The 14,702-nt window shown below is 37.5% G+C and overlaps 1 protein-coding gene across 1 annotated transcript in view; it reads left to right on the forward strand.

Moving 5' to 3' along the window:
- The first annotated feature begins 3,857 nt into the window (after positions 1 to 3,857).
- Positions 3,858 to 14,702, forward strand: part of LOC113238285 (apoptosis-stimulating of p53 protein 1) — a 468,812-nt gene continuing 457,967 nt past the window's right edge. Inside the window, exon 1 of the mRNA XM_026475122.1 lies at positions 3,858 to 3,902. Coding sequence (XP_026330907.1) covers positions 3,894 to 3,902 — 9 coding nt within the window. The 5' untranslated portion in view covers positions 3,858 to 3,893. The remainder of the gene's footprint in view (positions 3,903 to 14,702) is intronic.

Genomic DNA, 14,702 nt, shown 5'->3' on the forward strand with positions numbered 1-14,702 from the left:
TGTCGGAAAGAGGGTGCCTCAGTATTGGTCGCATTTATTTGAAGAAAATATTCCACCTCTAAGGGTGGCAAACTAGGGGATGAATCCGGTTTCGAGCACTTTCCGTCTTTCAAAATTACTTTATTATCATGATACCAAGCTACGGGACGAACGTAATATGGTACGCCTGATGGTATGCGACACGCCTATATATAACTGTAGTGTAGTAGTTGAGTGTAGTGCGATCTGAGGGGCACCGTCACCCTGAGACAAGTTGACAAGTCCCATGTACCTGTAATTTCACCAGTACTACTTTCAAAACCGTAACGCAGTAATGCTCACATGCCTTGACGGCAGAAATGGGTAAGAGGCAGTACGTCTCTGGATGAATTCTTTCGTGAGGTGTTGACCTACTAAAAAAGTGGAGTAGGATGAAGTAAGTATGTTGAGTTGATGCAAACCCCAATTTCTGTAATAAGTTAACTCATAGTTCCTCAAAGTGGTCCCCACCGATCCCCAGCGGGCGCTGGCGGTTGGAAGCAATTGTGGTACCTTGGTGCTGACCAGGGAGTGATGCCGCATTTTAAAAAAATATTACAAGTACGAGATCTCACGATTGTTCAAAACGTAAGGCATACTTCCCGATGTAGTGGAAATGATAGGTTTATAGTGGTGTTGTATCTCGACCATCTCTCTGTTACATACTTTTTTCTTGGAAGCTATGCCAAAGAAAAAAGTATTTAGGGAAAAAAAATGCCAGACAATCACACCAAATATGTGGTCTCAAAGTAGAGAATTTCCTGTACTATGAGTACCAGAATAACGATAATTCTGAGGGTAATACCCAGAATACCCTGACCAGAACCAACTTAACAATGTTTGATTCATAAATTGGCTCAAATTTTTTAATCGAAAAAATTGGAATCGAATCTGGAACCTCCTCATCAAGCGCCCACAGCGCGATAGTAATCGCTGTGCTATCGAAGAGCATAAGCACATTTGAACCCCGTAATCTGAAGCCGACCACGCGCCGCACACGCGCCGCACACTTGTATAATATTTTTTCCTTGTGATTTTTTGTGTTATGTTAATATAAAAAATACGTGTTATCAATTATTTTTTGTAGTGGTGGGCGTTGAAATTTTTTATCATGCCTAAGTGAACGGTAAGCTAAAAGTTTGAGAACCTATGAGCTAATTTATTAAAAATGAAAAAGTGTATAACATAGACTTGAATAGTTGTCTGTGGCCGATCGCTAGCGATGCGATCTTTAATTAGTTATAGGAGTAAATGCAAGTTACCTCGTTTCAAATAAGGAAATTCCCTGCTATAAGTACTATGAGTACGAGAGCAATGAAATTAGCTTCGGGGCAATACCCGGAGTACCCAGACCAGAATCAATTTAGAAAAGTTTGTTTCCCAACTTAACCAAGTTCACTTCATCTAGCGCACACAGTGATCTAACCAATGGGTCTAAAAATAGATAAACTCCGTAACACAATATTAGAACGAAAATATGTTTTATTTCTTTATTAAGACTTGGTCCAGGGAAGTACCACCTTAGTAGCCACCTTAACTATTTCTGCCTCCAAGCAGTAATGTGAACATTGCTGCGTTCCGGTTTTGAAGGGTAAGGGTGCTGGTTAAATTACAGGCACACGGGACTTGTCAAATTATGTCTCAGGGTGACAGGTTCTGAGTGGCACTGCAACTGCTATTCACAGGCGTGTCGCTTAGCACCAGGTGAACGACTTGTTCGTCTCGTTACTTGTTATCGTTAATAAAAAACTTTTCTAGAGAGAGGTTTAAAGGTTTTACGAACGAAATTAGTGGATAACTTTTTTATGCTTTATAGGACAAGTATAAAATTTTACATAGACATATGTAACTTGTTTCATGTGGTATTATTTTAATGGTTTTCATGTGATAAAAAACCTTTGACTTCGAAAGCAAAGAGACTTATTAATAATAACTCTCTTGTGGAGTCAAAGCAACAAAATCTCGACCACCGCAGAAAAGTAGTTTGCTTGTCAGTTTTCTATCGGACACATTTCGGAGAGTGTGCGTAGGAACTTTTCCATTTAGTTCCACCGTTTGGTGGACTAGAAGATCCGGAACATTACATCCTTAAGTCGTTGATATACCACCCATTCGCTCCTTTCTGATGCGTACGGCAAAGGAATGGAATACTCTAGTGCTACGGCATCTGTGTTTCCCGAAAAGTACAATTTGGGGCTATTCAAAGCTAGAGTGAATAGGCGCTTTTTCAGGCCGTCGCTTAACTTCAGGTGAGATTGTGGCCAAACGTGTGTCTATTAGTTAAAAAAAAAGGTTGCAGGTGACCCGAATTCATAGCCTGTGAGCGTAGGTCATTCAAATGAATTGTCCATTAAATTGTTTCGGTAGCCACAATATTCTGTCAGTCAGTGTAACTCGGCAGCGCTATTTCTTAGAAGAAAGTAGTTCAACGGTAGCTCAGCTGTAGTCTATCATTATCGACCGAGATCGGGCCGCGGCCAAAGGACCTACCGGTTATTGGTTATAGGCATCTTGTTATATCTACATAGTTATAACGACCTCGTTATAAACTTGGTTATCTAGAGTAAATATTGGTGTAAATCGTAATTCAGTTGACTAAGAGCATCTTTTGAAGTGCAATATTGGTGTAATAGCGGAATTTCTAGCCTTGAGAAACTTAAGGCCCATTTTCTATCAAAATGGTGCCGAGTGTAAATTGTGTTTCAGCAATCCGTATTATTTCGTTATTTTTAACCGACTTAAAAAAAGAGAAGGTTCTCAATTCGACTGTAATTTTTTGTATGAATGCTACGCGATAACTCATTTATAAACAGATTTTGATGATTCTTTTTTTGTTCGAAAAAGGTTACCTCTGTATTGATCCCATTCAGAAGAAAATATTCCATTGATAATATAAATAATCTTTTTGGCCATGGGCGAAGCGAGATAATTCAATTCTATTAAAACTTGTTACTGGACGTTTCTCAATTTATTGTTATTTATTATAATCATATTCGCAATTTGTACATGCAAAAGATGGTATTATCATAATAGGGGTTTTCCTACATTACGGTATATAAATATATTAATTTAATAGCACACTTGGTTGGTTTTGGCCACGAAATAACTTCAAATTAAGGGATAAATAAGTTATTTAACGGACTGTACGTCGTATTAAATTGCAAAAAAACAGCCGAATGTCCGTACAAATGTTCATTAACCTTATTTATAGAACACATTTAGTCCGGTTTTGTTAGATCGAAGGAATTTTTCTTGAAATGAATTATTAAAAACACATTTAGTTTACAATAATAGCAATGGTAGTGTGAGAACTCCTTGTGAAAGAGTTCGCCCAGGGAAGTACTGACACCTGACTATTTCTACCGCCAAGCAGTAACCTTTTAAAAGGTAAAGGTGCTGGTGAAATAACAGGACCATGGGATTTGTCAAATTTGGTGAACGTGACGGCGCAGTGGCAGTGCCCCTCAGATCTTTGAGATTTAAAGCTCTGAGTGACACGATATAGATATTATATATATATATATATATATACATACACACACACACACACACGCACATACTCAGGCGTGTCCTCGTTTATCACCAGACGCACGTCTTGTTTTTCCCTTAATTTGGTATTATAAATGTATAATGGTGGAGCCAGCACATTATCGTTATGAATTTTATAATTTATAAAAATAAATACACCTTATTCCAAATTGTAATAATATAATTTCTCAAGGGTTCTGTAACATAAATATACCTGATTTTTTTAATTAAAGGATCCTGAATATGAACACATGTTATCTTAGAAAAGGATGTGTTATGATAGCGTTTAAAACAAATTTGTGTTGTTTCAGGCGTGGAAGACAAAAGGCTACACATGTCCCCCAGAAATGATTCCGGTAAGTGTATGAATATTGTTCTATTAAGTAATTATACTGTATAAGGAGATTAATAAGAAATCCACTATATTAAGGAAATGAAACTATTTTTCTGGATTATTAAAACGCGTATATTTATTTTTTCAAACAAACTAACGATTTCGTGCCCTTCAGAGGTCCTCAGTCAACTGTAAAATAGTTTCATTTCCTATGCGTAACAATCGCGAAAACCTAAGAACTCTATAATTCACTATATTTATTGCTAGCGACATAAAACGTCAATTAATCAACATCAATTCATTTATACGTCCCAATGCTGGACACGGTTCTCTCAGGCGTGGATTTAGGCCATAGTCCGTCACGCTGGCGCAGTGTGGATTGAGGACTTCACACGATTTCTGAGGGTTGTGAACATTCTTCAACGTGCTGGTTTCGTCACGATGTTTCCTGGTAGACAAATTTCAATTAAAATTTCGCAAATAAATTCCGAAAACCTCGGCCTGTGCCTGAGAGGTCAAAAATTTAGGCTGCCACGGCATTCAAACACTAACGTAATAATTTTAATTTTTGCCAACAACACCAGCATTTTCTCTCTTGTTTTCACTATCGACCGCTCGGTGGTTCTGTTTGTGATTAATAAACTTTATCAATACAAGTTAGGAACACAGCAGCACATTTATTTATTATTTATTTTTACCTTTTTTGTAAAAAAGAACCGACCTCAAAAGTTCGTGGACTTACATCTATTTGCCAAGTTTGATTGAAATCGGTTAGCGAAACCGGATTCAGCTGCAAATTTGCCTCTCTTAGGGGTGGAATATTTTCTTCAAATTTAAATGGGACCAATAATGAGGTTACCGTCTTTCCAACAAAAAATCATCAAAATCGGTTCACAAACGTCGGCCGCAGTAAACGCTTAACATACACATAAAAAAATTCAATCGAGATGAGAACTTCCTCCTTTTTCTTGAAGTAGTAGAGCTTCTTGTGAAAGAGTTCGTCCAGGGAAGTAATGCCACACAGTTTTGAAGGGTAAGGGTGCTGGTGAAATTACAGGCACATGGGACTTGTCAACTTATGTCTCAGGGTGACGGGTGCAATGGCAGTGCCCCTCAGTCTTTGCGATTTAAAGCTCGGAGTGACAAGCGTGTTGCTTACCACCAGGTGCACGGGGTGCACTTGTTCGTACCGTCACTTCATGTTTTTTTAAAAGTCGGTTTTTTTATATAAAATATAGGTGCGCATTTGATCTTCATATCACCTGATGGAAAGTGACGATGAGGTCGACGATGGAGCATGCACACCTATATAATGTCTATTCACCCTCGTCTTGAAAAGGTCCAAGTTATAACGTTCAGGGAACAAGTTGCAGGCAGGGAATTCCACTCCATAGCCATTCGCCATATAAATGTGGAAGCGTAACGCTTCGTGCATATCTTTGGAATATCCACAACATAGGGGTGGAACTCAAGCCTACGCCTAGTCCTCCGGTAAAGGAAAGGGGAAGGCGGAATTAAATCGTGTAATTCCATCGCACACTCTCCGTGATATATCCTGTAAAATACCAATAACCAGGTAACTTTAACTTCAAGGCTCTGCAGTTTCGCCTCCACCAATTCCGAGTCACCTATAAGCCTCTTGGCACGGTTGTCAATTGAATCCAAAGTGGCCAGTTGATATGTCGCAGAACCATTCCAAAGGTGGCAGCAGTACTCCATGCACGATCGGACTTGTGCTTGGTACAGCTGAAGCAACTGTCCCGGTGTAAAGTAACGCCTCTCCCTGGAAAGGATCCCAAGTTTCCTTGCTGCATTTTTGGCCACGGATTCAATGTATCTGCCGAAGTTCAAATTGGACGACAGGTCCATTCCAAGTAGCTGGAGACAATCGGCTATCGGTATGGATATATCACGAAAAGTCGGAGTCAGCTCAAAGGGACTCCGTTTTATGGAGAATAGACACGCCTGCGTTTTGGTAGCGTTAAATTTGACAAGATTGGCATTGCCACAATCGGAGACTGCCTGGAGTGTCAAATCTAAACGGCTAACCATGGACTCTCGACAAGACCGGATTTCCTCTCTACCGACTATTGCATTGGTCAAGTACCTATCTACAACGTTAATAAAGTTATCGGCTTATTTCAAAATCTGTCTCTTGAAAAGTCGTCATTTTCTAGATGTAGCTTTATAAAATTAAGAACGCGATTTAGTACTAAGCAATAGTTGAACATTATGAATTAATCGTAATTTATTTACAACTAGAGACATCACTCGCAAGAAGCGATATCCGAAATGTGTGTATTTTGGTAATGTAGTAAGGCCTGGAAAATGAATGAAACTTGTTTGATTTTATGTATAAAATATTATGTTCTCTCCAAGAACAGGTGGCAGCCCTAAGCCTGACTGTCAACCTCAAACACATGCTTATATTAAGTTGCGATTTCCCCTAACCGATTTGCTTATTAAAACAACCAGACATAAGGTTTAACGGGCAGTACCTTAGCCATTGCGGAAACATCTGCAGGCTGGCAGCTGGTATTGAAGGAAGTAGCTTGTTTACTGAACAATTAGTATTTTTATACTGCATGTAGGTCTAATAAAATGTCTTAGAAAAACAATGTTATTGAAGAATTCAAACTGAACTTCAAGGATTCATTCTGCAAGATCTCATTAAGGGTAATTTTTTTAGTTGTTTCGTTTTAGCGGTACGACGAGTTGTTTACATTAACATCTCATTACTAAGTACATTATGTTACCATTGAACAACAAGCGAGACTTAATGTGTTATTTGTATTATTTCGACATCTAAGACTAGTGTTACTGTACTATGTAAAATACCTTATGTAACGCCTTTGGTATTATTAATAAATAAAAAAAGATCAAGTTTTATTCTATGAGCTCCTAATGCTAGAGCTCATTATGGAAAGCAAAGAAATAAGAAAAAAGCTAGAGTTCCCAAGAAAATTAATTATACATAAAAAAATATACATTTTTTCTTACTATATTTACTAATAAAATATGTGAGAGGAAAGGGTGTTTCAAAAGGATCTATATATATTAAACTTTATGGATACATGAACTCATTCTGCAAAAATCTTTTATTTTAAATTTTACTGTAATTTTATTACCTCATAAAATGATTGAGTAAAAAGTATGTTTCGTATGGATTTTAACGAAACTGTATGGAACTGTAATTTCACACGAACAATGCTCTCAAATTAGTTTATGCTAAGGCTGTGGTACTCGGTCTGATATTTTCTCTTGTTCAGCATTAGCAAAGTGCACTTACACATACTATTCATAAGTTTGTTTCGGGTGTGTAATGTTATAATATAAATATTTTTAACCTAACGCCAGTTTAATGTAATATAAACTTTTTTCATATAACAATTAATTTAATATAGCGAAAATTTAATATAAACTTATATTGAATAATTTCACATTTGACCGACTTCCAAAAAGGAGGTGGTTTCTCAATTCGACTGTATGTTTTTTTATGCAAGTTATTTTTGCGATTTAAAGCTCTAAGGGGCTCTGCAACTATTACGGACAGGTGTGTCGCTTACAACCACGGACAGGTGTGTCCCTTACAACCACACACGACTTGTTCGTCCCTTTTGTATCCTAATTTAAAAAAAAATGTTCTTATAAAGTAAGTCTAAGTGAAAATTATATTAAGTGGGCGTTATATTTATCTTTTTCCTTATTTAACAAAGAAGCACACCCGTTTATTCTTCTATACCACTATATTCAACTCAAATCTTAGTTTCCTTCGTTGACCGTCTTATAGTAAGTTACATGTACGTGAATTTTAATCTAAAGGAATTTTAAGCGAGGTGTTTCAAATTAAACATATTATTTCATAAGCACTAACTATGAGTTCGTTCGAACGTTTTTGTAAAACATTGTTAACAATCACTGTGTCATTCACTATTCTTTACTTTATCAAAACAAAACTCAAGTACGTCACTAAACTATTCTCATGGTTAATAAATGCAAGCCAAATTGATGGATGTATACGCATTCATGATGACAGGGAATGCATTCCATATTTACATATTTCATGTTGCTTCACCATCTACAGAAAGTACGTATTCTGTGATGCACTGTATGGGAACAACAAGACATAATGTTCAATACGCGTACGCAATGGCGGTCCTTAAATCCTTGATGGTCCTTGTTGTACGAATCAGGGTCGGTGAATGTGTGAGAACTCTCTAGAATTTCAATTTGTGCGCAATGTACGAGACGAGATATATTCGCGTACACAAATACATGACAATTTTAGATTTAAATTTTTTTATACCTTACTAATTTACTCTGGTTTTAAATCTGTTGACAAAACGATAACGTGTTATACAAGAAACTTATTGCGTCAGTAGCGTCGTCATCACAAACTATTAACTCAAATAGGTATTCAGACGATTATCTAACATTTAAGAAAAAATTAAATACTTCTTGTGACAATTTTGCATAGAGTTTTTACAGGTTTGATGCGAGAGTCCAATTATTGTATCATGGTAACGTTGCTTTGGTATGGTATGGCCGGCGTCTAGGCACCTATTGTGCTTGTGGTGGGTGCACTGTCCTACTCGTGCCACCCAAGCTCCTCCTAGAATCTCAGCATCGGAGCAATCCGAGCAACCTCAGCACTCCAGGATACTTCGCTATAGTTGGCCGCGCCTGGGAAATGTAGTGGGATATGCACAGCTGTTTCCTCTCCCTCCAGACACGCACTGCATAAAGGGCTATTCACCATGAAGACGACTTCAAAAGACAACGGAAATGCACCGAACCTGCACATATTTACTGAATATAAACAAATTAATTCGGCAAAATTAGAGTATTATAATACAGAGTGTTTATTTATTTGGGTCTTAACAATGAGTTAGCTCTTCAAAATCGTTAATTGCTTACTACGTAACTTAATTTGGAATTAGAAAAACAGTTGAAACATTATCGCATTACAAATATATTACAATATGTCTAAATTTTTGTGGGATAAAAATGTTTAAAATAAAAACGCGGTCACTATATTATCTCGGTATGTCTGGGTGTTTGTGGTACCGTTGTTGTTTCCGATTTCCATATCACTAGTGCTTTAGCTACTTACTTTGGGATCAGAGCAACGTATGTGATGTTGTCTAATATTTCTTTATATTTATTTATTATTTATCAGTAATAGTTAATACCTCTAAATTATGATTATTTTAAGACACAAATGTACGAATAAAATAATAAATATGTAAATAATAATTTAATGTCTATGTTGCCTAATTACGTTCAACGTAGACTTGTGTTGGTTTCGGGAATTAATTCCCAACAATTGTTAGTCCATAAACTACTCAAGCCTAGTTTAAGTCTGAAATGTATATAAATTATAAGCGTATTTTGCAATGCCTTTACATCTTCTCCTAGCTCAAGTCCTAAGTTTATTAACCTGTATCATCCTTATAAAATGTATTAAATGCGTATGAAATATAATCAAAACCAAACTTATTTCATATTATGCTCTAAGACCAGAGAGAAATGCTCAGCGATGTTCCGAGGTTAGTCTCAGGAACTTTGCAATTTATACCTTACTGCAATTATACTATTATAAGACATATTGCTAAATTTAATGTCCTTTACCTTCCCGTCCGCCGGTTTGCACTTGCCTTGCAAAGGTAGGTAGGCATATCAGGTGAAAAAAGGAAATATTTTCAACATTTCTATAACTTCTCGCATTTCAATAATCCAAGAATTTAATTTTTAAGTAAAGTTTTATCAAAAAGACTAGGGATTTAGGAGAAAGGGTCACATATTCAATTTGTTTGGACAGTTGTTTGTTGAGTATTTTGTGGGTGTAACATACATAATAGAAAGTCAATTATCTATCAAGAAAGTACTGAGATAATCTTTATTGCTTCATTGTACAGGCGGACGTAATTTTTATTAGATATAATTACGAGTTAGGAACGCATACGATCTCTTTTATATAGCAGAGTGAACGTTATACCCTTCGTATAATTTATGTCTTATAAAACAAAGGTTTTGCTCGTTGAAAGGCCAGCGGAAGTACGGGGCCATTCAAGCGAGAATTTTACATTTTTAACCCTTTTTTACTTTTCATTGGCCTTTGAGTCTCCCATTTTTGCAAGGCCTGTGATAATCGCAATGTACCTCTAACACCCTGTCACATCGTTTAATGAACACCGTAATACGGGTAGCTTCAACAATGGCATGGTATTTTATAGTACAGTCAACGCTTGAGTGGAAGCTAAGACTGGGAATAGAACGTCGAGAGAATGTGCCCATTTGAATTGAAAATGAATTTTGTGAATGTTAGAGTTTAAATTGTCTTCGATTGTCCTGCTATAGAAAGGAGATTACAATCATTAGATGCGCAGATTTATGAAAATTGTTCGTTAAACTATTTTACAGTTGATCGAATTTGAAAGTACAAGAACCTTTCGGATTTTAATCAAATTTCGTTTTTATTTTTACTAGCCAACACCTGCCTCTACTCGTTTTAATTTTTTAACCTGCTAACGGTGAAACTTTTTCCAGGAAATATTAATTATTCGCGCGCTAAGAGACGTTATCACCAGTACAATTTCAACGTGTATCAATATTTGAAAACAGAAGACGTGAGTGATTTGATACGGGTAATAACAATGCCAGTAACGTGCTATTAGATATACATATAATGGACCCGTGTAAACACCCTTTTGTTTCAACCGTACTGCAAAATTACAGGTGGTTGTTTTACTACTTGCTGCTGTACATTGCTACTCTCCTGGTACGCATGAACTTCAGTCGCTAAACATTGCTTATTTTCTACACAGTATGAGATTTTCGTAAATATCGCATTGAAATACCGCACTTCTTGGAGTAGAGCTCCTTGTATAAGAGTTAGTCCAGGGAAGTACTGCCACCTTACCTATATCTGCCGCTTAGTAGTAATGTGAGCATTACTGCGTTCCAGTTTTGAAGGGTAGGGGTGCTGGTGAAATTACAGGCACATGGTGATGGGCGCAGTGGCAGTGTATTTGAGATTTTCAGCTCTGAGTGGCATTACAACTGTTATGGACTGGAGTGTCGCTTGCCGTCAGAGAGAAATATTTGTATGGCCTACATTTATTTCTCTCGTGACTTTTTTTTTTTTTTTAAATAACGCACACACTCAACATAGCCCCGCACTAGGGAAACCCTGTGTCGCGGGTGCCATGGACACACACATAGACAACCACAAATTACACCCAAACTCACGAGAGAAATAAATGTAGGCCATACAAACATTTCTCCCGGCCCGGGAATCGAACCTGGGACCTCTGTGTGGCAGTCCGGCATGGTAACCGTTCGGCCACGGAGGCAGTTACTTACAGCACTTTGGGTGCACTTTGTGGTTATCTACGAGCGTATCCATGGCACCCGTGATACAGGGTTTCCCTAGCGCAGGGTCACGAGTGTGGGCGTTATTATTAACACTAATGCAACTCAAAAATGACAAACGTGGTAAATAAAAAAGTGAGAGTTATGTTTTCGAATAAACGTGTAAATGTCACGATAAATAATGATGTTTCTTTTTTTTGTTGGTGTATATTTTTCCATTTTCTAAGTAATAATGCCACGATCACTAGTCACAAGTGATATTAGGTAACTTCAAACCGTGTTTAGTGTTGCCATATTTTTCAAATTTTTACCAAAACAATAAATTTTCTGCATTATGACCATAAGACAGCCCATAAAAGGAAGATTTTTGATTTGCTTCTCTCAAAGCCGGTGTGCGACGTAGTGTCTTAGGCGTTGATACAAGTCGTCTTAATACAAGAAATTCACCCAGAACATTCAGGACAAATTTAGAAAAGTTGATTTCCCAAATTGGTCCTACCGGGAATCGAATCTAGGACCTTGTCATCTAATACACTTAGTGCAAAGGAGGTCGTTCTATAATCTCAAATAAATATTTCAGCAAATAATTTTCATCACGGTTTTGTATGAAATCATCGCAAAGAAATTAAATTATTCGCTGCCACGATCCATTATCAAGCTCCTATTGTAGGCCTATTGGAATATTAAAAGCTTTCATAGTGCCACTAATAGCACATTATTACACCACTGTACAATATTTATCTGTGGACAGTTCAAACAGTCTCATTGTTCGATGTAATCGCGACTTAGATTGTTTTTAGTACTCTTATTATGAGCTCTCATGTTCTTAATGATAGTTGTTGACGTCGTTCGTCGATTAAGATTATGTTTTAGGGACATGCTAAACGATAATTTCCATAATAACTGTATGTTATATGATAATATACATAGTGCTTTTTTACAGGGACAGTATGGGGAAATCCGAAACCATAGAACAATAACGCAACACACTCATAGCACGCACTAGGGAAACCCTATATCGCGGGTGCCATGGACTCACACATAGACAACCACAAGTTACACCCAAACTCACGAGAGAAATAAATATAGGCCATACACATATTTCTCCCGGCCTGGGAATCGAACCCAGGACCTCTGCGTGGCAGTCCGGGACGGTAACCGTTCGACCACAGAGGCAGTTACACTATACTTTTTAATCTATTAGTTAGTAGGCCGAACGGTTACCATGTTGGTAACCGTTCGGCCACGAAGGCAGTTAAGTAAGTTTAAGTAGAAGATACAAGGAAACTGTCTTAGGAATTACTAAGTCTTTTTTTGTGAAAACAATTTTAGCATAGTCAATTTTTGGTCAAGCGTGTGTTGTCCATAAAAATGAATGAAATTGTTTTAAATTTTTTTTAGTGCTAATTAACTCAGTGTCATGAAGGGATCATTGTATGCGATCAAAAAATAATAAATTTAAAAATAAAAGACAAAAAAAAATTAATAAAATTTTTTCGTACAATATAAGCCAAAATTGTTTTCACAAAAAAAGACAATGATTTCTAAGACAGTTTCCTTGTATCTTCTATGGTTTCGGATTTTCCCATACTGCCCAATTTAAAAAATAAACACTGTATACTAACAGTAAAGCTCTTCGTGAAAGAGTTCGTCCAGTGACGTACTGCCACCATATCTATTAAGCTGCCAAGCAGTAACGTGAGCATTATGCCGATTTCTATGCCATCATCAGGATTCGTATAGCCGCGTTCTCGGCTCGCCTGCGAGATAGCAATATGATGTAACTAGTTCGGTTTTTCGGCACTGGATTACCGTGCACTGCACTCTTAACATTAAATGACGGCTAGTTTATTCTATTTTTTATTGTTGTTTATTTTGGCCCAACGGCAAAATTTCACTTTAACTTCTAAGTGTAATCGTATGATTATATTCCATGATTTTTCATCACGCTTGTACGTAAATAGTATGATTGCATGTTGACTACAATGCCCCAAATAAAAATCTCGGGCCTTTTTTCTTCTCATTACACGACTATGGCTATAATGAGAAGAAAAAAGGACCGGTACGAGTGCTTTTCATAGCAGTAGAGCTCCTTGTGAAAAAGTTCGTCCGGGGAAGTACTGCCACATTACCTATTTCTGCCGCCACGCAGTAATGTGAGGGCAAGCAGTACGGGAGCTGGTGAAATTTGAGACTTTGGGACTTTTCAACGTATATCTCAGGGTGATGAGGGCAGAGGCAGTGCACCTAAGATCTTTGCAATTTAAAGCTCTAAGTGGCACTGCAACTGTTATGGACAGGCGTGTCGCTTACCATCAGGCGCACGACTTCTTCGTCCCATCACTTAGTATCATTAAAAAAAACTTCATTAGACGAACTCATTCACAATTAACTATTAGGCTCAATTCACACTGGCGCAGAGACGAAGCGTCACGTCGCGTCCTTTTTTTCAACTACAACGCCTGGCGACGCTCGCATTTGTGCGCCCGGATCACAGTGTGGTCGGCGTCTGACGCCTCACTGCTTTCAAGTAAAGCGCGGCGACGCGCGACGACGTGCGACTCCACATTTGCATATTACTATATACATTTGTACCTTAATAATGGGAAAATAGAGATGAATATGCTACAGGCGAAAAACACGAAGCGTTGCGACGCTTCGACTCTGCGCCAGTGTGAGTTGAGCCTTATGCTACTAAAACCTTTACGTCACTTCATAAATAGCAACGAATATGATTCAGTGTGAATTTGTAATTCAAAAAGATTTTATTATTATTCTAAACATATACACAGACTATTAATATACTTTATTGTCATGTAATACAATAAGTAATAAAAAACACAATTTCATATATTTCTCACAGATAGCGCTGCGGTAGAAAAGTCGTTAAAAGCCAATAACAAGTCTGCTGGTTCGTTTTGTAGCTTAGTTGTGAGAGCGTCTAGCTTGAAGGCGCTGGTTCAAACCCAGCCGGATTAAAATAATTTTTCTTAATGTTCGATCTTAAAAGTTACTAACTTTATTCGCTCGATCGCAGTCCACGTTAAACGCGTATCGTTGTTGTTCTATACTGTTAATTTCTAGATTTTTAATAGAAAAAAAGAAAGAAACATTTGTTCGGCCATTCACAAATAATATTAGAACATAATAATTAACACAAGATCTGTTAAAAAACAAAAAAAAGAAAATAACTGATAGATTAAAAAGTAAAGTGTAACTGCCTCTGTGATCGAACGGTTACCGTCCCGGACTGCCACGCGGAGGTCCTGGGTTCGACTCCCAGGTCGGGAGAAATATGTGTGTGGCCTACATTTATTTCTCTCGTGAGTTTGGGTGAAATTTGTGGTTGTCTATGTGTGTGTCCATAGTACCCGCGACACAGGTTTTCCCTAGTGCGGGGCTATGAGTGTGCTGCGTTATTATAATTAAAGTACACAATATTAGCCAA

This window comes from Hyposmocoma kahamanoa, unplaced genomic scaffold, assembly GCF_003589595.1.
Source record: "Hyposmocoma kahamanoa isolate Upper Pololo Valley unplaced genomic scaffold, ASM358959v1 95, whole genome shotgun sequence".
In the NCBI taxonomy this organism is placed as follows: Eukaryota; Metazoa; Arthropoda; class Insecta; order Lepidoptera; family Cosmopterigidae; genus Hyposmocoma; species Hyposmocoma kahamanoa.